Source organism: Athene cunicularia (genome assembly GCF_003259725.1).
Source record: "Athene cunicularia isolate RWA chromosome 7 unlocalized genomic scaffold, athCun1 chr7_part1, whole genome shotgun sequence".
Classification (NCBI taxonomy): domain Eukaryota; kingdom Metazoa; phylum Chordata; class Aves; order Strigiformes; family Strigidae; genus Athene; species Athene cunicularia.
The window spans coordinates 32,671,879-32,699,321 of NW_020799107.1; the positions used below are offsets into that span (position 1 = coordinate 32,671,879).

Here is a 27,443-nt window from a genome sequence, read left to right on the forward strand (position 1 = left end):
ACATAGAGCAGGCAGAGGTCTTTTTGTATCACTATGCATCTCATACAGAAGGGCAACATCATCCTACATGCAATTAAGTCACAGAATTGCAGAATCACAGAATTATCTAGATTGGAAAAGACCTTGAAGACCATCTAGTCCAACCAAATTTGCAAGTGCTTGCAAATACTAACAGGGGTTGGTTGTGCCCATCCTGTATTGGTCATTTCATTGACATCCTGTAGACTCCGCTCTGTCTGTAGCAGATACAGCACAGTGCATTCCTAAAAATTCTCAGGCTCTTTGCCGAAAACATACTTTTTCCTTGTGGTCTTAGCTACAGGAAGAATCTCTATCTGGGATAGACTTTGGTCTGTAACTGTTTAAGTGCTTCATTTTTAATATCAAAATACGGCGCCAGTTTTTTTGCAATGTTGGTGCAAGCTGCAGTCTACGATCTGTGTCTCAGAGAAAAGTCTTTAGGGAGCAGAAGAACTTAAATTACATGATCCAAAGTGTATTATGTAAAAAGAAGGGTATATTGACTTCTTCAACTGACTTCAGTGGGGGGTTTTTGAATTAATTCTGCATGAAAAATTTGCATTAATAAATTAATATCTGGAAGAATGTGGCAAATTTGCTGACAATTAGTCTAACTGAAATAACCTTCATCAGTATCATGTGACATGAATTTACAAAGAAATATCTCCACTTAAGAAGAAAATCACTACCTATACCATGAAAAATATGGAATTTATAAATAAAGCACCAGTAGAAAATGGAAAAAGTTCATGCAGAGATAATTAGTTGATGATACGTAATACTAAAATATTAATCCAATATTATATTACCATTGAAGACAGTTTCTAAGAGTGTGCAGCTGAAGTCTCAAGTTCATGAAGGACTTTACTGAAATGGGTAGGTTACAACTATATGTTTCCTGTGTATCTCCTATATACATCTTCCTTAGAAGACAGACAGAAGACAAACTTCTGTGAACACTGAAGACAGCTCAAGAGCCTGAAAGCTGTAGCATAAACAGTAGAGGACTTCGTAACAACTGCTACAGCTAGACAATTGCTCAGATCCTGCTGGGGATCAGAAACGGGCAGAAGTTTTGGTTGCAAAAGGCAACGCCATTCTGTTCTTCATTTGACTTGCAGCATCTTTAAAAAAAAAAAGAAAAAGGGCTTTCTGGTTTCAGCAGACAGGAAAAAAATCTGCTCAACCACTGCTGGAATCAGAGGAACGAGGGACCATCTTTCCTGATCTCCAAGAAAGCTGTGCTATGCAAATGCCTTTGTCTCCCTGACATTTGCACATCACTGAAGTCCACAGTGGATTTAAAGAAGCAGAATTAACTTCAGTTTCTGTAAAAATCACATGACAAAGAACAGTCCCAGTGGCTACCAAGTAAAAGCCAAAATGAAGCCAACATGGTGCATGTGAATGTCAAAGGTTTGTGGGAAAAATGTGTGTCTAGTCCCATAAAACATGCAGTGTTTAATCCCACATTTCAGAAAAAAAAAAAAAAAAAAAAAAAGGGTCCTGGGTTGTTTTTTGTTTGTTTTGGTTTGGCTTGGGGTTTTTTTGTTTTTTGTTTTGGGTTTGTTTGTTGTTGTTTTTTTAAATTGATATTTCATTATTCTTGTATTTGAAGATATAAATGCATTTGTAAAATATTCAATACAAAATTGTGCGTTTTATTTGCAGCAACCTTGTTAGCTATACATCAGATCTTAATAGCCCCCACAATTATTTTATTCTATCTTCAAAACCTTATTAACAAAAATATATTATACTTTTTTTACGAGCAGTATAATAATTTAATTTGACAGAGAGAAAGAGTTCCTCAGCATTATGCCCGATAAAGATCAATTTACATGGTTACTGATACTACAACAAAGTGTACATTTTCTATTTACACAATCCTCCTGCTATTGTGGGAGATGGCTTGCTTGCTCTTCGATTTCCCTCCTGGTGCAGGAGCTTTTTCTATTAAGGAGGGGTTGGGATGTAAGGAAGACACAAAAGATGCAGTCATGTCCCACAATAATGAAGCTAAGTAAGATGGAAGTTCAAAAATGGTTAGCCAGGAAGCTGATAAATTGGGGAAAAGTGAATCTGAAAATGGAGAAGTGAGAATAAGGACATAAAGAGACAGGCTTTGCAGAGACATCATTCAGGAGACTGTCGCAGGCACAGCCTAGGAGTTTAGAGGAGGGGGGGGTGAAAAAAAAAAGTAGTAGTCAAAAATTTGCACTGATGAATGCCACTGAGATAAGACATTTTATTTTCTGCACTCGGTCTGAGAATTAACTGTCCAGGGCACAACTACTGAAAAATATCTAAAAAGAAAATACATGCCTCACCATCTTTGCTAAGAACAGAAGCAGGGTTTTGACTGACATCAATGAAAGATCAATTGTGGAAGCTAGGTAAGTATCAAAGCTTGAAGAAACAATATTAGTATATCTTTGATTGACTGAAAAATGGCAATTTTCAAATTTCAGTTTCAAAAACTCTTGGCAATTAACACCCAGTTAATAAATAGCTCTTGCGTCAAAATAGCTCTTGTGTCAAGAAGCATTAAGTGCAGGTAACCTAACTTTGGGGGGAAATGACACCAATTCAGAGCATCTGTCATGGAACATAATGCAATAGTACAGGAATACTGTTTAAGCTGGTAGCACAGTCCCCAAGTAAAAATGAAGGGAATGCACAAAAGATGCACCAAAAGCAGACAGATCTTTCACAGCTAACATTTAGAAGTTTCCAATATATTCCAGACCCTCTTAGGATCTGTGTTATACAAGTTATACCTTAATTTTTGTGCAAACAACATCAAGCATTGAAATATACACTCAAATATATGAATACTATTAAAAAAAAAAAAAAAAAAAAAAAAAAAAAAAAAAAAAAAAAAGATAATGGATTTGCAATGCCCATCATGGTCAAAAGATGAGCTCCAACTGTTTGTCCTTGTTGGAACATAATGGTTGAATGAAAATATATGAACTACCCTTATTCTTCTACTAAACCTGGTGATCATCAAAAAGGCTGTGTATAACCCATAACCAGAAAACACTAGCCAGGAGCTAAAGATAAGAGCATACTGATAAAATGAAGTTTCTTTACAGGCTGAGTCTCCAAAGGTGTCTTGTCATTACAGGGTGCAGAGAAACTGTACACAAAAAGACAATTAACAGATGGCATCGTTTCCTGCATTAAAAAAAAAAAGAAAAGTCCATGCTGCACCAGGAAAGCACCTTATCACAGCTCTATCAAATACTGACTCAGAAGTTCTGTAAGTCCAGGTACATCAAAATGAGGAATGAATGTATGGAAAGATGCAAAGTTGATGCAAAGAGAGCATTTCCAGTATCAGGCCATGGAGCTCGAGGGACATCCAACTAAAGATCTGGACCTGTGCCTGCTCTGAAGGGTAATATCTAAAAGCACATGGAAATAAAATATAAACATGGAAACACAAGAAAATCCCAAGAGCCATTCAGGAAGACTCAGGAAAGATGTAGTTTTATACATGACAGTGATGGACCCATGTACCTACCTAAGATGGGGGCCAAACCTAGTTCCCTGTTAAGCAACACCAAGTTCCACAGCAGTGCTGCAATCTGTATGAAATCACGTTTTCAAGTCTCTTGGAAGATGACATGAATAACAAGGTGCTAAAGCCCAATAATAAAAATAAGGTTTCCAGGATGGGAAAGAGGAGGGTCAGGTTTGAAGAACTGCAAGACCTCAGGAGACTGAATGACAGGGCAGCAGAAGGAGATGAGAAATTCAAGCTGAATAAACATGAAATTCTTGAGGAAAGTTATCCTAGTTTTGTGTATTTAATGATGGATCTGTCTAGAGCACTTCAGAATGAGATATTGATACATTATTAAAAAAACCACCACCTTGGAGCAAAGAAAGAAAGGTCACCATCCCAGAAACAGCATTTGTCCAGTCTTCTCAGAAATGCGAGAACAGCAATATCAGACCAGCCAGGGCTCTCGGTGTGACAAGTGGATGCCATATAACGAAGTATGCTGTGATATTTCTTTAGGATATTTTTCTCATGTCCTTTTCCAGCTCCCATTACTGTATCAGATGCTCCGAACGCTACTGAAGTGCCACTGGAGGTGTAGATGAACTTTGACATGAAGCCTTCTTGTTCCTGTTCATCTTCTAGGAGCTCTGTAAGCATGGGCTGTCTCACAGGAGAAAAAGAAAAACCACATTCTACAACTCTGTGACAGCTTTTAAGGTCTGTCTGGAGACAAGCTTGGGGCAAACTTTACGTAGGAATAAACACTTCCCCCCAGATCTTCACAGTTGTTCTCCTGAGTAAGCCAAACTTTGATTTCTCATGAATATTCACAAGAACTTCACAGTAAGGTTGCTGACAAGCACCATCTCTAGTGCTTTGTTTTTCCTTCAATAATTGAGCCCCATCAATGTCAAGCTGTAGCTATTCTCAACACAGGACTAATAGTTGTGGATAATCACTTTTAGGAAGTGCTTTAGGTCAGGGGGTTGAGGGGGGAAATAAGAGGGACTAAAACCAGGGAAAAAAGCAGGTATGTAACCAAACAGACACTGTTGGATTGTGGTCAAATCCTCTGGGCTCCCTGACTGATGGGCTTCACAGCAACCACATACAAAAAGTGGAAGAGCCAAAACCTCAGCTTTGGTTTGTGCTTGTGAGGGCAAGGAGAAAGCACTGGGTTGCACAAGCAGAGAGACAAATACTTCTCCCCACGGGAGACTCCCAACGCTCCCTGCCCATCACCTGTTTCCATCCTTGGAGTGACTCCTCCCCTGTGCTGTGGGAGGGCAGGCTAGGGAAGGCAGCTAGATTAAAACTGAGTTAGTACTGAAGAAGCAAGAGGTTTCTTTTCATCCAGATGGGTCTGCACAAGCACATCTGCCAACAGAAAAGCCTGTGTGCCTTCCAAGGTGAGGTAGGATCCACTGTCTGGAGGTATAAAACACCACGAGGTGGCAAAGCTAAGCACAGGCACACCAGCAATTGTACTGGTGTACTGTGATACCTGAATGCCAAGAAAACCGGAATCAAATACCAGCCAAGCAGAAAATATCATGCTTGGAAACATCATCTCAGAAGAGATTTTATTATATTCTGCAGAAGAACAGTGGTTAAAGCCAGGCTGTTCTGCCTAGTACTTGTTTGGAGAGCATGTAAGGTGCTTGGTACTTGTAATTATGATGATGCAAAATGCCTGTTAAAAATGAGGAAAAAGGAGATTCTATCATCCAGAAGATGCTGCTCTTGCTGTCCCTCACGCCAACACACAAAAACATTAGTATAAGATTGCACATTACAGCTTTGGAAGGGCAGAAAATTGTGAGAGTTTTTCCACATTCGTGCTATTAAAAAAAATTTTTCGCTAGCTTGGTCCTAGAGGTAGCACGTTACATAAACGACTGTTCCTGAAAGTCGTGCTGTAGTAACTCGAAGTGGAATGTGAGCTAGTGTAAAGTGTCAAGGAGCATGCCAGTTCTTACAGGTAGTGGTTGCATAAGCCTCCCTTATTGGAAAATCTTCCCTGAAAGCCTATTTGGCTCTGATACTGTCTGCATAAATCTTCCAAGAGGAAACTTTCCAGCTTCTCTTTCAAAACCTTCTAGGTCTTAAAAAGACAAAAGAAACAAAATGCCAGTGTCTGGCCTTGGCTAAGACAAGAATGCCTGTGCTGATATTACCATGCCTACAGAAACCTATCCTTATTTACAAGGATAAACCCATACAAAAAAACAAACAAACAAACAAACAAAAAAACCCACACAACTATCCATGATGTAACAAATCTCAGAAGCCTGAAACTGGCTTAATAACAAAGCACAAGGAATGCCATCACTGGGGCTGCACCCCGTTCTCCCACAGCAAGCAACCCCTGAGCGCAGGACCAGCCTTTCCATCTTCTTTATGCAGAGTAAGGTGCAGATGCAGACCAGGTTAACAGTGCTCTTCAATGGAATCTGGTTGTATCCATCTGGGACACATATATACAGAATGAAGTCATATTGGACCGTCCCTTGAGGGCGAATGCTAGAAACAAAAGGACTGTAAATTATTTTCTTCTCTGAAGAAAATTTCTTCTGCTAATGTTCACTACCTGGAGCTGGTACTCTATGACCTATCATGAAAACGAAGTCATTTTCATAGTCTCCGCTTTCCTAAATGCAGTCTTTTGTCTTAAAATATGATCTACATTCTTTGTTCCTAACTACAAGACTTCCTTGCCTTTACTAAAACAAACACTTTGAATAAATCCACTTCAAGCAGTGCCAATTGCTTTGTATAACTGACTTCTCTACCACTTTTTTTTCCATATTCAGATGTTTTCTTCCACTATCAAAAAGAACAGATTAGAAACTGATCAAAAAAAATAAAAGTCCACAAACACTGCTAATTTTTTTTTCCCTAATACTTTTAGAAATACTCTCTTTCTCATTATAGACAAACACACACAAAAATGTTTTCTATGAAGAACAGATCTTCCATTTTTATGTGATTAACTCCATCAGCACGAACAATTTGATGTCTTGAGCTGCCAGAGAAGGCAATTGAAAATGCTCAGGCTGAAGTTCTTGATAAAGAGTTAAAATGAATGAATTTGCCTCATCAGATGGAGTGCTATATGATGAAGAGAAATAGCCTAAGTCACCTGATGGGTAACAGAAGGTGGAGGGAAGAAAAGGAAGAATTTAAAATGAAAACTCAATTTTGCAGTAGCCACAAAATGACCTATACGTGTGTGCAAGCATATATAATAGATACAGTAACGTGAGACTCCTGCCATGCCTTTGCAGGCATAACTCCAGATATATGTCTGGAAGAGAAGATATTAATCAGGTGGATAATTTCTGCACTGAGTACTGAGGGAAAAAAAAAAAAAAGCCGACCTACAAATCTGCAACAGATGAGTTCTGATTAAACCTGTGGAAGTTATTATTCCCACACGGAGCAGCATGTTGTCCGTGCTGTCTCACGCCTCAGATGCCCCAGTGAACCAGTCTGTTGTGACTGTTCAGTGCCGAGCTGTGAGCAGGAGTGGGACAAAAGCAGCTTTCACACTACAAGTGCCTTATGCCCAGACCATGGGGACTGACGCTGCTCCGCTGCAGTGACCCAAGAAGAGCGTCTGTGGATGTGTGTGCCTTGGAAAAAACACTGCCACTGCTAAATCTGCTGGATTTTGTCAGTCAGAGCTCCAAACCTGACACCAAGCGGTGCTCCTCTAAGTCTCCAAGCACTATTTCCTAAAGCAAAATTAGACAAGAAGTTGGAACAACTCTACAGTCAATTCATGTCCATGGGAATTTCTATTCTTCATTTAAACAAGACTGAATGAGTACAGTGAAATTTCAGACGAATATTAGAGACCACAGGCTGATGTGTACTAGCACGCTGAAAAATGATTAGCTCATTAATTCCAGGCACTGTATTAATTTCAAACCCATCATACAGCCTTAATTTTGCAAACAGATGCACTAATGCAGATCTGAACACCACAGAGATTAGCAATTCTCTTCACACGCAGAGAACAGAGAGAGGGGAATGCAGGAGAGAGCTGGTGGAGAACTACAAAACATAGTCCTATGGTCCACTCTGATGATGAAGATAAGTGACAGACACACATACGGTTCAATGCAAAACAAATTTTGATAAGGACTGTAATTAATTTGATTGTTCTTACTATAAGGAAAAGAAAGTATCAATAACAGATTCAATTAATAAAGCACAATCAAATACTACCACCAAGATTTTTAGGGCTCTCATATCTAAAGTATGAAAAGCTGTCTAAAATAAAACATTAAAAAAAAAACCCAAACAACCCTGAATAAAACAGGAACCCAAAAACTATACATCTAGGATGAGAGTCCTCTGAAAGTAGAATAGTCACGACAAATGGTGAACAAAAAAAAAACCAAAACACAAACCCCAGCTTTGTTTTGGTTTTTAAAATTTTCTATTGTAGTAAATATATAATTAGGTAAATAGGTTAAAAACCCCCACGCTTACTCTGCAGAAATGTCCACTTCTTACAACAGCTGGCCTGATAGCCTAGAGCACAATCTCTGTGAAGAATTTATGTCCTTGCTATGCACCTCCTAAGAGCTACAATCAAATTTGTGATTTGAGTATTCCTGAACTGGATGGTCGGAGTTTGAGATCCATTCAGAGCTACTCTTTAACATCCATCTCTTCTTACGAGGCTTTTCCAAACTCTTAGCTCCAATCTTAGGTTCCGGTCTTAAGATTTTAGAAGTCTGTTACTAACACCACCATTGCACTCAGTGCTGTGGTTTATAAAATTGATCTGTGGACATTTCTCCTATGAAAGATGAAGAAGATGGCATTTTTTGACTGCGTGCTATTTTGCGGTCTGTTCACGTGAGAACGCGCAAATGGACGAACGTTTCCTTCGGAAGACAACAGCATCCAACAAACTGAAGAGCTGACTGTGAAATAATGTTCTAATGCCAAATATTAATTCAGTATGCTGAGTTTAGGTACTTTTAATTTTTGTTTCTTAATTGGAAAAAAAAAGGGCAGCAATTTATTTCCAGTAAGTCATGAAATATTTTGTTATTTTCGAGAACTAACATACCTATAATAGCTGACAGCAAATGTGATAAGCATGTGTCTCCTTAATTAACTGTTAATATTTTCTCAGTAGCAAAGAATCGTTTTCAAGCTTTATGTAGCACTACTTCACCAGAGAAAAGGAGGCATTTTACATTTCTTCTGCTGTTGCACTACCATCTTTCTAGCTTCCACACATTATATTTAGTTTATAAAAATGCACATCTTCATAAACTTTGCATACGTATAAATACTGCAACTCGTACTGAATATATTTTTGTGTATATAAAGGAGTAAGAAACATACAAGTGCTTCAGTATGAGTTGCAATATTTAATGCCTTAAGTCTATTTTCAACAGCAAGCCCCAAAATACTTCTGAAGCTCCTACAATACTTTGCCAAGACAGACACTACTGTTTTGCTAAAACGCTGTCAAATACTTACTGTGAAGATACTGAGAAATGTTTATTATCCACTCATCTGTTAACTTCCCAGCTTTTGTTATTTTGGTACACTTTAGCTGACTCGAAAGATCTCTTGATTCAATCCAACAAACTGTGTCCTCTTTGTAGCTATAGTCTAGTGTCAAAATTGCAGATCCCTTCACAGGAGTTCGGGCAGACATTCTGCTTCCATTAAGATGTAATACCTCAATTGTTTCAGAGCTTGCAATCAGAAGAAGAGGAGGTCTATCAGCAGGCTCTAAAAACAGAGTTAAGAGAATTTGAAGGGTTAACAGACGGTGCATACCATATTTATCTTTTCAGGTTTAATGCAGTTTTTAATGTTCTTACCTGCATGCTTTAAGAGATAAAATAATTGGTTTTGTTTTTATTTTCATAACTATCATATATTCCAAATTACTAGTCTATTTTATCCTGCTGTTCTAATGGTTCACATCATTAAAGAAAATTAATTACCCTAGCCCCACAGCTTCTGTTTAATTCCAAGTATCATTATTGCAACATTTTTCATGCCTAAGTCATAAAATGAAGCGCAACTTATGCAAATTATTTCTATCCAGATTACTGTCATTTCTGTAAGAATGAAGGCCAGGAAAACCTGCAGAACTTATGAGTACACATGAAATGGTAAGGTACTTTTCATATTAGAGTCTGCAAAATAAGACAAAAACACAGCAGTGGATGCTGTTAAAAAAATAAAACCTACCTAACAAAAACAAACAAACAAACAAACAAACAAAAACACCCACAAAAAAAAACCCAAACAGTGCAGTGAAACCTGGCTACACTATACAGATGATGGGTCTAATACCACACATTATAAAGGAGAAAAGGAACAGAGAACATGTAGTTTCCATTATGGCATCATTAAAAATCACAATAAACAAACAAATATGAATATGAAGCAATTCATATTAAGATATTACATGCAACTTAAAATGTTGTCACATTCACCTGAATCACTTTACCTAGAAATCCTGCTAGCAATTATAAAATTACTTGAACAATGTGTGAATAATGAAGGAAACACCACCACACCGTTAGTGATGAATATGTATCTTAAAATAAAAAAAATGGTCCAGTACAAGGTAAAACTTTAAAAAGTTACATTATCCACACAGAGGAAGAAACAATTGTCAGAGACAAAGTATTTTTAATATTATGATGAGTGCTATTGGGTACAAAAGCAGCTGATCTTGGTTTAGATCTATCTTTAATTGCATTACTGACTCGAATACCCAGGGCTGGTTTGAGATTGTGTGTCTGATTTAGCTGCAAACGAGCATTAGTCTCCATATGATGGCAAGTCTGCCATAGCTGGTGCCACTGTTGAAACTGAGTGACACCTTGTTCTAGACTCAGACTAGTACTTAAAACTGAAATAATATCCCAGTTAATCCAGAACTGTCACGGGGACATCTGTATCAAAACAGTATACCAGCAGCTTCTTTCATTTCTGGGAAGAACTCCTTCATTAGAAACAGTACGGTAACATTGTTTTGTTTCAATTGATAATGAAGAACTGCTGTTGACATAAATTATGTGAATTGGCTGAAAAACAACCATCAGGCTATCTATGTGTTTAAGATAGGATAAACTGCTTCCTGAAAAATCCCCTTCCTATTAGATGATATCAGCATTTAAAATCCTGCTCCAGCCAAGACTGAGTTGATGCTGGACCTTATGAGAAGTTTCCCCAAGAGAGAAAAAAACGGTGATCCTAAAAACTGCTTTAGTTTTAACTGGAACAACAGTGATGTCTAATTTTGCAGTGAGGTATGCTCACGCGAATCACTGAATGGAAAGCTGTCCTTTGCAACAGGGTTAAATTAAATAATGTTGTCACGTGGGCGAGCTTTTGGATGCTGCATCTATAGAAAAATTACCCTAAAACACAGAAAGCCACTGCAACTGCAAACATATGTGTAAAATGCTTGTGTTGCCAAGGCAAGACCTCCCACCCCAATGTAAACCTTTTGTATTCAAAGGAATAAATCGATGTTTAAACACTGAACTGACATGTAGCGCTTTCAATCAACATTCTACCTAATAAAGTTCTCCAAATTTTACTAAACAATTCCAGCTGCCTAAATGGAGAAGAAAAATTGCATCGATAAAAGGATTTGACAAATAATACTTCATCAGCAAGTCTGATTAAAGAGAAAAAAAATGCTTCAGTGAATATGGTGCTCAGTGGTCTCATTGAAATCCACAGAAGTAGGAGTTAAACTGTTCTCTGGTACTATCTGCTTTCATTTAAACATCTCATTTGCTGACTTTTTTTTTTTTTTTTCCCCATGTAAAAAACTTCTTTTCTATAAGCGATCAGCATGTATTCTTTCTGAAGTGGATTTCATTTACTGTTTTCCTATTGTTTCTCATTCCATAATGTTTATTCTACCTTGTAACATACTTTTTCCCTCCCTAGGAAATCCCACACGGACATCTGCAAAACCACGCTTCTGCAGCATTACTTTCCAAACTTACTGACTTCATTGGCTTCACATTCACTCCCACCCATACATCAGTCATATCTGTGCATAAGAAAGTTTTTGAAATTTCAGAAGAAATCTAACAACTGAAGGGATTGAACTTCCTCGTGAAACAACCCCATATGGTGTAAGCCACGAGTGAAGCTCCCTAGTCTTTTTTTTTTTTTTTTTTTTTTTTCCCCAAAGGAGAGTGGGGTGCTTAGTAAGCAATTTTATTTTAAATCCAACAGGTAGGTCCATTTGCAGTCAACAGGTGGCTGGTGGATGTAAATATCTCATTCCTTCCCTTTCTTATCAACTTCTGCTAGCCAGCAGAAGAGCACCAGATTTCAGTTTCTGTCTCTATCACCCACTCACCCCAGGGACTTTACAGACTGGTACTAAAGGTGTGTTTCCATCTGCAACCTGCTAAATTTCAGAAATTTTTTTTTACATCTAACAGCTCTGTGCTCAGCTACTCCCTTCCCACCGAATACCACTACTGTCTAATTCTGGATTCAATCACTCCTTTCCCAACCATTAGCAGTGTGAAAAATCACTTATTATTTTTGCTCTTATACTTAGAGTTGAGTAAGGTATTTCCACACTCTGCAATCTATAAAGCCTTCAGGAGAGGGCAGCTACACTGAAGCAGTTTGCAGTTACAAAGCCAGCACGGTTGTTCAATTGTCCAAGGTTGCAATAAAGAACCATATCCTTGCCTGCACTGTTTTGAACTGACCTACCGAAAACTGTAACGAGGATTTAATACCTCACTAAACTCCAGAGAAAGGCTGTATTTTAGTATTAATGTCTAAGGCATGAGGGAATTCTGGAAAAGAATTGGTGTCAAACCTCCTGAGCAACAGTTGTAATCAAACCTGGCTGGAGACAAAGGAATCGTAAGGACTCCTGGCACTGCTAAGAGGTTCAGCTCAGCAGGCACTATTAAACATTAAAAATACATCTGTGTTATGGCAGAACTTATCCCCAAACTAGATTACTGAGCTTGAAATTATATTTTTCAAGCAGCCCATACATGAAATAACTCAATGGATGGAATCAGTTAATCATGTTTTTGCACAGTAGGGTAGGTAACCTGCTTACTTCAGTGTTGTTCAGATAAAGGCTGATTTCATAATTACTTATTTAAAAAAAAAAAAAAAAAAAGAGTAAAATTGTTTTAATGATAAAACAATACAAAAAATATTAAAAGTGCCTGCAAAAAATAATAATAATAAAAAAATAGAACGTAGTACTGTATTGTATAATGCAGATGAAAAACAAAAGAAAAAAAATAATGTCTTCACAAAAGCTGCTTGTCTGCTTCTCAAGAAAATCTACAAAGCTTAAAAGTTTAATGGACAGATCTAGGATGAGTTACAGTGAGCTGACAGCAGCTTTTCAAATAACTGGACTTCACGTGTGTTATTTTTTCATGAGCTTTTTTTTTTTTTTTTTTTTTTCATTTCATAGGAAAGATAAGAAGTGAATAGCTCTCTAATCCAGGAAAGTTTTATGATTCATCCCTCTTGACTAAAATGAAAGCATCTTCCTTTGAGTTATGTTTAAGATAGAGTAGTGGAAAAGATGAAAGACTTGCATTTCCCCCCTCCCTGATCTTGTCTAAAATACAGATCAATAAGTGATGTCACAACAAATCAGAAACTAAGGCGTTTTGCTCTGCCAACAGTCCTCCTCTGGAAGAAAAGCTTCAGAAACACCAGCAGGTCTGGGGTTTTTTTTCCCACTACAATGATATAAAAAGATTAAAACCTAGAATTCAGTGTTTACAAGCAGCTTAAAAACTCCTTCTCCTGGAGTACGCATTGTAAATTAGATGTACTTTGCTGCTACCAATACATGTATAAAAGTCTGAAAAATATTTAGTAGTGTTGAATAAAATGCAGTCCAATCGTATTTTGAAATTATTTCTTGATGTTTATCCACAATATAGCCCACAAGGGCTGCTTTATTTCTAAAGCCTCAAAATCTAGTTCTGTGAGATTTTACAAGAAAACTCTGTTGTGAATAAAATTCGGGAGTGAAGAATGTTTTCTAAATATCAGGAAAAGCTTTTAGCTTTAATCATTGTCATTTCATCCTACTTGACCTACATGACAAATGTTTCTTATCACATGGCATTTCTCTCTAGATAGGCTATGCAGATATAAAACATATCAGGAACTTTTGGAAGAAAGATTAATATTTTTTCATCAGATAAAGATTTCCAATTCTGTCTTTTTTTTTTTTTTTCCCTTAAATATTCTTTTCATCAAATGCAGGCTTTCCAATTGAGGTGTACAAACTTAGTAAAAAAAGTTCTAAAACTCTGTTCAGCAAAGCTGTATTTTGTTTCAGTTGTAACCTTCGAAGAAGTCATTAAGTGCTTTTTTTAAATTCATAATAGAAAGTGTGTCTAAAAAGTCTGGAAAAAAACAAGGTGTGCCCCCAGCTGTTTTGATACCTATCTTAACATCCTTCCCAAAGGTACCGAGCAGCTAAAAGTTTCCAGCTCCGATGTTATTTAAATGAGCTGAGGAAGAAAATGCAGAATTTAATGAGGGATAAACCTCACCACCTTCTCAGCCAAGCATTTGGCTGCCTGAAGGGTGGGAAAAAAGCAGCTTCTGTGAACTTCTTTGATAATTGTAGCCCACCACACGCGGAAAGATGGTTGTGTGGGGATGGGCTCCAAGGCTGTGCAAGAGCTGCAGGTGATGTCCTGAGGCCACCACCTGTCCCCTGCTCACAGACACATGTCACCTGCTCAGCACCTTCAGTAACTGGAGCCTCCACCACGTCCTCCACTTCTCTACTAGTAAATATTCAGAAATCTCCCACTCAATTTACAGAGACAGCTAAGGTGGGTCAAAGGGCTGACACTTTGATGTTATGTGCTGTGCCGTATGCAGGGTCTCAGGGTGGACAATAATTCATATTCTTACCAGATCTGTAAAAACTGAAAGTTCTATATAATGCCTAACCTAACCTAAACCTCTATGCTTCTTATCTTTCCTAGCTTTTACACACAGAGCAGAATATTCCTTAGCTCATTTTATTTATCTATTTGACAACTACTTTTGTCAAATGCATACAAAGTAGATAGCTTGCTCTTCCCATCCTTATTTTCTTTAGGATTTTTCAGTAAAAAAGTAGTTGATAATTTTTCTAAGCACTCTTTTTTTTCCCCCCTTAGACACCTTTTTTTCCTGGATCCTGTTCTACTGATCCACAGGTGTCTTGTGTGATGCCCTTGCTGGATGTCATATCCCAGCTGAAGGCTTCCCAGTTTAGAGTAAGCAGCAGGATTACTTCAGATGGCATGGAATTAATAATCCTACTTATACATATCAAGGTAGCAGGACCTCTCCCCCTGAGCAATGAGATGACATGGACTTATTTTCACCCTGTGATCCATTAAACATTTGAGGTGTTTTTCACCACTATTTGTGCAGGGCCACACTTTGCTTTTGTCCCTGCTCAAAGCTGATTCTACGAGACAGAAAGCAGTGAAAAGCAGCTTGTATGATCAGTGATCTATGAATGTAATGGTAAGGGTGTAGGAAATCAGCCTGCCGGTACATGGAAACTTCACTATTTTCCACACTGTAAGTCAGGCCCAGTGAAGCAACAGAAGCTATTACAAGTCATTTCAACTCTTGCAGAGCTCTGCAATAAAAGCACTTTCATTACTGTGCCAGGTGTCTTTTCTTCTATGCCCTACAAAGTATTTGGTTCCAATATTCATAATATTGAAAATTTAATCCAGCATTAATTCAAGGAAAAATTGTGCTTACACAGAACAATGTAATGAGCAACACTCATTTCTTTGCAGCACCATGATCTTTATTTGTACTGTCCTGCAGAGACTTGTCTAATGACTGGTGATTCCCTTCTGGAAATAACCGGAAATATGGAAAACTATCAAAATAAACATGATGAAGTATAAAAAAAAAGACAGAATAATCTGATTCATTTCATCATCACCACCAAGATACTGGCAGCTCAGAACAACACTCAGTTGCTACACAGTCTGCTGGATCAAAAAGGGAAACTCAAAAGGCTCATCTCAAGCCCAGTACTGGCACCATGAGGATTTCCTGACCTAGAACTGCATTACTGATTTTCATGTAGTGGAGGAAGAAGAAAATATTTTTGTATGGACTTTCTTATCTCACAATAATTCACCATGGCTTTTGAAAATATTGCTCAGCTATGTTGTGTGGATCAATATAAAACTTGGTACAATCAGAAAAAAATTCTCTAACTCTTACTAGTGCTCAAGTCAGAACACATTTAGCAACGCTCTTTATGTGAGAAAAAAAAAAAAACAGTAGACCTTTTAATTTTCTGTTGTCCAAACAACTACCAAAAGGAAGACTCAAAAAATACATAACAAACTTGGCTTTGTACTTGGGTGTTAAATCATTGTGGATGTTGAATAATTTTTTCAGGAACTTTTGTTTTTTTTTTTCTTAAATATAAAAGCATTGTTAATTCAATATGCTGAGGCAAGACAACTCTGTGTACAATATCGCTTCATTAAGCACAATTCACTAATTTCCTCAAATACCCAAATCACTATCATTAATGAAAACATGCACTAAGCAACAAAAAGCCTAGTGAGGATATGTATATCATGAAATTCACCTCTTGGGGTATTGCAAGGACAAAGAAATCTCATGTCTTTTTTTTATCCTAAGGGTACAATTACCTCATGATCCTTTCCTCTATTTTCTCGCTATATCCATTGTCTTCCCAGAGTAAACAGCTTATTTTGGTTTTGTGAGGGAAATCTTTGATTTATTTATGAACAGGGAAACTGGGAGCTGTTCTAATCTTGGTTGAATTGAGTATTTCCCTTTCATAATAACTATATAATTTTTAATATTTCCCATGGAGTATTGTCATAATATGTAAAAAGTTTTTCTAGGGTTGCTGTGTGGCTCCGCAGTAGAGTGAAGGAAAGTCCATCTCTTCTGTGTTTGTCTTCTCAATGGTGTCCTCTAAATAGAAACCAGAAAATATTTTAATTAAGTTAAAAAGATGTTAAAACTTACCATTTTTGGCCTTGCAGGATTTGTTGTCAGGCTGAAGTACATAACCCTCCACACAGCTGCAGGTGTATGATCCATCTGTATTTACACACATCTGGCTACAGCTTCCATACGTATTACATTCATTCAGATCTAAAGGGACATTAATGAGATCTTGTTTAAGGATAAGAAAAGAAATTCAACAAATAAGAATTTTAAGAGAAAAGTTTGAGTCATTAAGTTGTTATGGCATGACGTTTTATTTTTATCCCTTCTCAGGCCATGATGTTGGCTGGTGATGTTTGCTAGTGGAATTACTCCAGTAACCAGAGAGAAGGCTAGGAGTCTTCAAGTTTAACAGCTATTAATTTTGAAAGATAAAACTTTCATTTTTTCAAGTAGTACCCAATATCTACAGCATGTTAGAAAGACACTTCGGTTCTTGTTAGTACTAGAGACCACTAGTTATCGTGGTTGATGAATGAAGCAACACTTCAAGAGAAGTAATTCATTATCCTTATCAACCTATTTATGCTGGCAACATCTAGTTCCTCAAATGAACTGTCACAACTTCCACATTAAACCATCATCCACTACATCAAAAATTATATATTTCTCTCTAATAAATATAAAGAACAATTTTCCAAACTTGGATATATAGGCGTAATACCACAAAATCAAGATATGCTATTTAACAGTGGTTGAGGGTTTAAGTAATAAATTGACATTTTAAAAAACTGCTGTTGGAATTATTTCCTCAGATGTATTTTTAATCACAAAACATGACAACCATAGAGCAAAAGAACTTATAATAAATTACATTTATGAAGAATCTGGCTTAACACTGTAACTTAGAGAGGAGTGATTGGAAGTGAGCACATACACTAAGCAACAGAACTCCAATATGATTATTAAAAGAGAAAAAATAAACCAAGAAACAAATACCTGGATAGAGAACTAAGAAGTCATATTTCAAAAATGAAAAAGAACACCCATTTCAGTCTACAATTACTGACACCAAAATAACATTCCCAGCTAAGTTGTATGGCCTCGGAGCATTCATTTATCAAATTCTAATCTAGACTTTATGGGCATGGGGTAAAACACTAAAAGTTTTAGAGGGTCTCCTAGTAGTGAGGGTTGGAAAGCAGCTCATGTAAGTTAGCTGTAAGCTTGTCTGAGCTGGGGGCAAACACTCTCCACCTCCTCCAGCCTGGCCGAGGATGCTTTCCTTCCAGTAACTTCAGAATAGCTACTGCTGGGGCACCAAAGAGTCAGAGGAGAGGCCCTGATGCTTTGTGTGGAGGGGAACTCTTTCCCTCTGTCTGCCCCACAAGCCCATGCTCATTCCCTGACCAACACCTCTGAAGACAGGTGAGGAAGCAGCTGTGCTGGCCAGCTTGCCATTGGCCAGAGTGGGCAGCCCACCACCACTTCACAGCCATCGGGGCACCGTTACAAAGCCTGGGTATTAACGTTACAGCATATTTCTTGTTTACCTTTGCAGCTTCTTCCATCATGGCTTGTTTCATATCCATCGCCACAGTAACACTTGGTGCCATTCCTGGTAATGGCACATTTGTACTGGCAATTCATCTGGTGGCATTTGGGCAGCAACTCTGTAAACAATATTAGAACAAAGTGTTACTAGTGTTTTGCCAGTTATCAGGCCTAGCATAAAGGATGCTGACAGCATAAAGATGAAGCAATAACCAGACTGTGTTTGACACAAAAGGGTCAGTACATGGCTGAGCACTGGGGTACAAACAAGTCAATGAGGTTATACATAACTGACATCAATCCCACTTACCCCAACAATGACACCACACGACCAACAATGGGTGGGATAAATGGTGAAATGCAGTTTCCCATAGAAGGGATGGGAGACAGCCAGGTCAACAAGCCAAGTGCATAAGCCCAAGGAAGCCACATCATCAATCCCCACAGAGCCCACGTTTACAAAAGCCAGACCTGACTGGAGCCCAGTCCCAGGGAGGCAGGAGGTCCTTCCCCAGCAGGGAACTCTGCACAGAACATCCACCTCACACACAGACACTGCCCTGCCTGCAAGGGGTCCCTCCTTTTATCCCTGCGTGGGACACCTGACCTTGGGTTACTCAATGTGGGACACCTGGGGCTCGTTTACCCAATGGCTCTGTCTGCCAGGCTGCCACGCCCTGGAGGGAAGCCTAAAGGGAAACTCACCCCCCTTTGGGAAGGGCTGTGGGAATCACCCACATGTCAACCTTCATTTGGGGCTTGGGGTTGAAACCCCAGCATTTCAACTAGGTATTTTTATTATTCCTAAATTGCAAAATTAGAAACTTTATATCTCTAAGAGCATGTCTCAGGAAGGAAACACCACCACTGTTACATTAGCTGGTTTTAGAAATATGACATGTACATTGCAAAATGCTTGCTTTGAAAATCACATTTCAGCAAGTTAAACAGGAAACAGCATTTTATTTCCATCAAAAATTGCTCACAAATTTATTATCGAGGTGTACTGTTGCTGTGCTTAGACATCCTTTTTTTTTTTTTTTGTGTACATCAGTCATTTTCAGTCAAAGCAATAGTTTGAAAAAACCAAAACAACTCAAAGAGCAAAGCTCATATAGTTATAAAAAACAACCAAGGTTATGAGAAAGGTTTCAACATCTATGTCTTTCCTTCTCATATCAATTGATTTTCTAACTTTTTAAAGCTTGTTTTGATTTACTGATACACATATAACCTTCAAAGCAATCAATGGGAATACATTCTGGCTCAATAATATAACACTGAACACGTAACGCAGGATGAACGGTGGACATTATATACGTCATTACTACTTAAGTCCTTCATAGAACCTATTTCTTAAATACATACCATCAGCACAAGGCATGATGCTAATAACCAGGAGAAATATGCTAGAAATAGACACTGTAGAGATGTTTTCCAACAGGAAACAGCATGAAAACAAACAAGAAAACCTCAAAAAGCTTCTCAGCCCCCAGCTGTATGATGTGTATCAATGATTTTGCTGATCAAAAAAATAGTATTTTAATGATCAACATCACTTTTCCCTCCAGGAAAATAAGGAAAAGATTGAGGAAAACAGCTTAACGTGTTGATCTGAAGATATCTTTTAAACCTATATGCAGATGGATCAAAAAATATCTCTCAAATGGACAGAGAAAGGTTCTGTTACAGGGTTGGCTCTCAGAAACTGGGTCTGTCCTAATGAAAAAGACAACCTGTAGTGCAATATGTGGGCAGTTTTAATCCATCTGATCATTATTCATCAAGTTCTACTTGCGGGTAGAATGAAAATGAATATGAAGAGGAATCTGCATCAGCGTCTGAGCCCTGGGGCTTCAATTCTGGAATGTCTGCCAAAATAAAGCTGAAATTTTGAGAGAAAAGTGGATGTGGCTGGCACCCAAACTTACTAGTTACTATAATGCAACTATTCGAAAACCAAATAAGTTTCGCACAACTGCCTCAGGGCATTCCCTAGAATTCTATAATCCACAGACTACACATTTTACAGTCTACACACTAACTAGAGGTTGATAACCCATCCGCTGCCTAAGTCTGACCATTTTCTAACTGGTTTGTGGGTTATTTCTCTGCCTTTTGTGCCCTTGTGAATAGGAAGGTAATACATTTTTTCACTGCAGCTTGCTTTGTTTCTTGTCCCAAGTCCAGTCCTTAAACCTGTAACACCTTTCTAAGAACAAGCCCCACGCAGAATGCAAACCAGGAAACGTCCCTAAAGGTAACCCGACGTGGGACTGCACGCTGAGGTGTGTGTGGAGCTGGAACTAGGGCTGATTAGAGGGTATCTGTTTATTTAATAATTCTATGTGAACATAATCCACATATACATGTCATTTTCTAAACAAACACGGATCAACCATCCTTTACAACCTATAATTTTCTTCCTCAAATATTTGTCTGATGCTATAGAGCTAGGAGCTTTTACCAGATGATAACTGACTCACAAACGGGACTTGGCTTGTTTGCACTCTTTCCATAATGGATGCAGACAGCCAGCAGCTTAAACCAGAAGAGTGGGACCTGCACACAGCCAGTAAAAGATGCTGGAGAACAGCAACAATAAAATGTCAAGTGAGATCCATTAAGGGAGAATTAATAAAAACAGTCTATCTGCTTGTATTTTTCACAAACGCTGTTGCATTTCATCGATTTAAAATCATTGCAGTATCGTGTGGGTGGCTTTTAACAACAAAACGGTTGCATTTTCCTTACAGTAAGTACAACTGAAGTGCTGTGGATAGACCATTTCTGGAAAAAAAAAAAAAAAAAAAAAAAAAAAAAAAAGCTTTTTTAGTTTTCACGCTGTCTCTCACAACGTTGTTGGTGTCCTCATCCCATCTGCTATGCTTTTAGAAAGGGCTTTGCTGAGGAGGTATGCTACTTCCTTCTCTTACGCAAAAGTCCTTACATTCACTTTATTGAATGCAATGACTTTGAATGGGAATACTGTCTGATCCTACTGATCAATTAATGAGTTCATTTCAAATTTGTTTTCGCAAACGTCACATTTCATGGTCCTCTGTCAATAATGGTTTCAGACACTTAAAACTGTGCCAGCAAGAAAACCAAAATATCTTCTCTCATTTTAGCCAGCTAGGAAAAGAAGCAAGCTATCACTGGCCTCAAGTTTTACACTGAAACTACTTTTAACTGGAGGGTCACATCAGCCAGCCGGGAATTCTTCAAAACCAGCAGTCTTCCCCACAGATCCATTTAAGAAGCACTGTTGACTGCCATATGTTTCTGTCTTCAAACTAACATCCCCCCTCCCATTAAATTATCAATCGGATTATTACAACTGCAATTTGCCTCCATTCACAGCTCCAGTGAAGAGCTTTCTATTGCCTACGTGACAGACACCTGCAATGCCCCTGGACATTTCTGCTCTATTGCTGATCTGCTAAACCTGCTAGTGGAATCCGCAAGTGGGGAAGCACAAAATACAAGAAAAATGTTGAGGGTAAGCAAATAAAGACCACACTAGACTGGACTAGTTCAGTTTAAATCAGCTGGAAGGGACCTACAATGGTCATTTAGTCCAACTATCTGACCACTTCTGGGCTGACCAAAAATTAAGGCATGATATCAAAGACATTGTCGGACGCCCTTAATTAATAGAAAAATAGAAAAATAAACTAGCTAATTTGTTTTCTTTATTTTAAGTAACTAATCCTGAAAACCTTTGGATGAAAATGGAGTTTGCTTGCCTCTGGAAATGTTTGAAGTAGCGAAGGACATGCTATGGAACACAGTGTATTCATCTGTGGTTTGTTTAGATTTGTAGCAGGATTCTTGGGAACAGGTGAGGAGGCAAAGAAAAATCATGAAGGAGTGAACACTTATATTTTTAATGATGCAGATAGGAAATTTAAAGAGATAAAAGCCAGAGACCCTAATTTCTCGTTCTTTCCTACCTTGCTTTCAGACCATACTAAAATTCTGCACCCACCTTGCTCTTCCCTTCTCAGTGTGAATTGGTTTACAAAATACATAGGCAGTGAAGAATGAGCGCCACTGAGCTTTCCACTTTTATCACAGCTACAGAAACCTCTGAATTTGTCAAAGGATGGTATTTCTGCAGCAAGATTTAAAGGAAGAAGCTGCACTGAGGGAAAGCAAAAGGACAGAGCTTTATAGCTCACAAGGAGACCCACAATTCAAGACCTGGAGCTGCAGAGCAAGCCGTGAGATTTGCAGAAATACAGGGTAGCAGAAGTAGTTGTGAATGCCTTTAGGATGATCTATTTTCTCCAAGCCCAGGGAGTACTGACATTTCATCCAGCTCTGATTTAGGTCATTTTGTTCAGTGTTTTCTTTTTTCCACAGGAGACATGAAGGGCGGCATTTTTTTCTTCCCCACATCCCCATGAACGAGCCTCTCTAAAGCTCTGCTCCAGGTCTCGCACAAAAGCCTTCCTGCTTTCTCAAAGACACCCATGTCAATCTTATGCTTCCTGACTTTCATAGTCTTCTAAGTCCCAGGTATCTAGTCCCATAGGAGAGCAGTCAATCAGGCAAAGATGCTGCTGATCTCATCTCCCCTAAAGTGATATGCCTCTGACAATGACTCAGAGGAGCTGTAAGCTTCTTGGACAAACTGCTCCCGCAGGACTTCATAGTAATAAAACCCTGGCTTCATTTATTCCTTCTGTGTTCAAGGAAATACACTGCTTATCATAGTTCATCCAAGATGAATGATATCAGAAACTATCATCTCTTGAATGGCTTTTTAATGAAAGGATTAACCAATTGATGTGACTATCCTTTTTTGTCAATTCCTCCTGAGCTGACATGAGGTTCACAATAGGTTCACACCAGGTTCCTAAGCTTAGATGTTTTGGCTGTTTCTATTAACAAGAAAAGCAGTTCAGCTTGCAGTTCCTTAATACTTGAAAATTTTTTGGCTCTTGTAGATTGTTGAGCAATAGAGTGGATTTACAAAAATACCCGTTAGCTTTGCCTTTCCTGGGAGGATGAAAGAGGACTAGATTCCCACCCAGCAAAACGCATTTAGATGCCATTATTCCTGAGCTACTTGGATGATAAGAATGCCTTTTGGCTGTAGTGAGTTCCCAATTATGATTCATAGGTACATATATAATATATAAACCCTGTACTGCTCTTTTTGTAATGACAATATATGCTGGAGAGTATAGACAACTTCACAATACTCTGTAAAATAAAATGTACTGAGTAGCTAATGTTGATAATCATCAATGATACAGAGCTGGAGTAAATAAAAGAAATTGGCTGAAGTTTACTAGTTTGAAGTGCAAGATAATATGCCTTGGGAATAATAGCAGAGCTTCTGCTGACAGTTCGGGACTTCAGAGTTTGAAACAACAAAGGATCCTTGTCAAATAGTTCATCGGAGAATGACTATGATCTACCAGTGCATTGTTGCCTGGGAAAAAGGGAGATGCACCACTGAGAGCCTTGGGATGGGTACTTCCCACGGAGAAAGTGTTGGTATCAAGGCCCAGGATGCTCGTGAGACCTTTTCCTCCAGGAAGCAGCTGTTTGTGGCTGTGCCCACCCCGATGGTTATCTGGAAGATAAACTCAGATGTGAGCAGGATCAGAGAATGGCCTCAGGGATCAACAGGGGAATGGAGAGCTGCAATCTGAGGGAAGACTGCAAGGTTTTGTGTTGATTAGAGCCAGGAGATGAAAATGAAGAGGAATTATGACTGCTGTCTATGAATAGATCAGAGGATCAACACTGGGGAAAGAGACAATTTAAGCTAAAGGGCTATTGGCAGAAGTACAAATGGGTATAAATTGCCCATTAATAAATTCTGGCTGAAAATGAGAAGGTTCTTAGCTATTACCGTAATCAGGTTCTGGACCTCCTCTTTGAATGGGAACAGCAGGGACAGAAAATAAATAAATGCTTTTGACATGGATAATGATAGATTCACTAAAGACAGCATATGGAAAGGCCCCTGAAATGCCAGAAACTGCGTTTGTGACCCAGAAGGTTCCTTCTACTAATATATTCCTCAAGCAACACACTATCTTATGCTGAAACATCATTTTTTCATTATGGAACTAAGATTAATTCTTTTTACCTTGTGTCTGGAACATACCCAAAGGAAAACTTAGGGGAGCTTGTTACTGAACAAGTCTTCTAATTGTACTCTATACATACTCTTTTTTCTCTTAAATATTCGTATTCTTTTTGGCAGCTTTGTGTTTCATGAATTTACTTGATCTTATCACTGGGTTATTCATTCCGTTTTTGTGATTCAATATTCATAACTGATGTCTAGACTATTCTTATCACACATAAGCTGTAAGCTTTATTTTGCTGTCCTAGTTCATTTTCCGAGTTTTTGAAGTACAATTCTTTTAGAGATTAGACTCTTTAATGCAATCTACCATAAGTTTTTTGTTTGTTTGTTATTGTTGATGTTATATACACAATATAAAGCTCTACAGTTTGCCTCTCTGGCAGGAAAGGGTAGTTTGATTGATAGAATTCAATTGTTGGACTGAAATAATGCAGCATGGTTTTATCTTACATTTGTTGGTCATTTTATTAGTTTTGACTACCGTACCATAAAAAAAAACACCAAAAACAAACAAACAAAAAAACACGCAACAAAAAAACCAACCCAAACAAACAAAACCAACCAACCAACCAACCAAACTGTAACGAACTCTGTCACACACATCAGCCCATACCTCCATTTTGGTAAATATACCACTGAAAAAGGGATATGGAAATTAGAGGTCGGATTCATAACCTTATAGTCCCATGATGGGTGACCTTAGTCAAAGTTCAGCAGAGAAGCAGGAGTAAAATTTTTTAAAATGTGCAATATATGACAGATGTGCCCCATCATACTGGAATCAGGGGGAGAGATGGGGAACGACACCTTAGGCTGGAAAACAGATTCCTGCTTGCCCTTACAGAGGTGCTTAGGTGAACATGTCCTCCACCTATTTTGTGATTCCCTTGTCTGGCCCAGGTCAAGCTGCAGCCTGTGCGTCTGGGCAAGATCCGAGTCACTGCTGCTTCCCAACTCCTGGTCAGGAGCCTTGGGAAAACACAGGATTAAAGTTGTTTTTTCCACTAGTTCCTAAAATAAACCATCCGTTCAGAAAAAGCTAAAATGTAGATGTGTTAAAGACAAAGACATTTACAGTTAGGGTCTGCAAGCCAGCCTGCAGCTGCCTAGCCCCAGAGATCCGTTAGGCAGTACAGGATCTCTATATAATGCACAGACAGGGTAACAATAACCCCAAATGACAAGTGAAAAACCCTGCATTCTGAATCGCCTACAGAAAGTTAGAGAAAATTGTAAGTCTTGGGTATAACTGCAATCCTTTTCCTTCATAGAGCTTATATGGCTAAGCCTGGGCTGCTGTTAGGTAACTCTATTTGCTTAAACTCCAGAGTGCACAGTCTTTTCCTAAGGCTAGAGTGTGACAGTAATATTGGTAGGACGTACGCAGAGAAATGATGCTTGAGAATAGAGCTTTGTCCTCGGTACCAGTCTGCTCCTGAATTTTCCATAAAACAGTTACTGGATAAAACATATTAACAGATTGCTGTAATTCCACCCTTTGCCATTACTGTAACCATCAGGAAGGAGACTCATACTCTAATGTGCATTCTCTGAGACCACATAACTCCCTTTTTCCTAACAGTGTTGATTCAACATGAGAACACCCTACATTGCCTAAGACCTAGTGACTGGTGCATCCTACAGAGGAAGGGTTGATGGGGTGTGAGGTGAGTACCCCTGAGGCTGAGGGCACACCTGGGTACTCCTGGCTCCCACCTCCTAAGCATGTGCTATAAGGACAACGCTGTCAGGTAAAAGCTGAGCACCAGCTTTTGTCACATTAGTTATCATTTATACGAGAAATTTGTCTTAACTATACTCTGTCATAGCTCATCCCCATCAGTAGATGTCTCCACATTGGGAAACCTTGGTCCGTAGCACCAAGTGATGCAGGAAGTTTTACTTGAAACAGGGGAGGCTTCTGCTCAAGGTAAGCACTGCTGAGCACGGTGACACATGGATTGTACTTCACAAATTCCATCTGATGTATCTCCACCCTCTGTGGGATCTTTCTACAAATCACTGTCCATGTGCTGTCCACCAGTTGCTAAACAATAACTTATTATTTTAAATAGACATTACAATGGATTCGTCTATTTCATGATTACAAGAAAATTACACATCTCGTTTAACGCACTCGTCACTCTGCTCAAAAGCAGAAGTGTCTTACTGTGACTATTGTTCAGGGAAAATGGGCACATTTTGCTGAGTAAATTCAGGCTGGCTGTGAGTAACAAGACATTATTTTGAAGAGACAGATTTTTTTTTTCCCCCCCCCCCCCCCCTATTTCTGACATAGTGAAGTCAGAAAGAGGAAGAATGTTGCAGGAAGAACAAAGCTTAAATAAGCAAATCAAATCTTCCAAATCCATACCCCAGTCAGCACTCCTTTAAAAATGTGAGTATATCCATCTTCAAAATATTACCTAATGGTATCTCCCTACCATGCCCATGGGCAAATTTATTTTTCAAGGATGTACTATTGAAATTTCTTCCTGCCTAAACCTTGACCTGCAATATTTGGCTGGGCTTCAAAACAATTTGTTTTATGTGGTGTTCCTCAACCATAGCATCACAAAACACTCTAAAAGATGAGATCAGCAGGTAGTAGGCATGTAGTAAAATATTAGCTTCACCAGTGGAAATGGCTCATTATTTTGACCTTTTGCTGTTTTAGTTATACCTTGGCTGCCATACACAAGCATAAGCATAAGCTAAAGAGAAGTGCACATGGGAAAACTTTAAGTGGGTAAGTGATTTCATGACTAAAGACAAAAGAGTCATTTATCTGGTTATTAACCTTAATACAAGATATAGATTTACAAGAATAGATATTGTTCATATGAGAAGAATACACACATTTATTTAAATTTATATAAACTAGTTTATAGTTTTAGGTATTTTCACAGTGTTGAATAAATACTGAAGCAGGTTCACTGAGTTACAGAGAATCATCATTAAATTAAGTGTGTCTGCTGAGATATAAAACCTGACAACACTGAACGTGTTCATTAATAACCCAGAAATGAAAGTAGTGACTAATGAAGTTTGTGAATGGTAATACAGACTGGCAGAATGGGTGAACTACAGAGAGGACCCTCAGTCAACAACAGCAGACCACCTGGGCTTCTGAGTAGTCTGGATCTAGTCATATAAAATGCATTTACAGAGTTAGCTCACTGTTTCTCAGCCTTATAAGTAAGCTGCATTTCAGAGCCTGAGGAATGCTTGGAGAGAAAAAAAAAAAAAAAAAAG

The 27,443-nt window shown here is 38.5% G+C and overlaps 1 protein-coding gene across 1 annotated transcript in view; it reads right to left on the reverse strand.

The window, feature by feature from the left end:
- The window catches only part of LRP1B (LDL receptor related protein 1B), a 568,332-nt gene that overhangs the window by 353,146 nt on the left and 187,743 nt on the right, over positions 1-27,443 (reverse strand). Inside the window, exons 4-6 of the mRNA XM_026852527.1 lie at positions 18,073-18,192; positions 16,598-16,726; positions 9,044-9,301 (exon numbers count right to left, since the gene is read on the reverse strand). Of these exons, the coding sequence (XP_026708328.1) occupies positions 9,044-9,301; positions 16,598-16,726; positions 18,073-18,192 (507 nt within the window). The remainder of the gene's footprint in view (positions 1-9,043; positions 9,302-16,597; positions 16,727-18,072; positions 18,193-27,443) is intronic.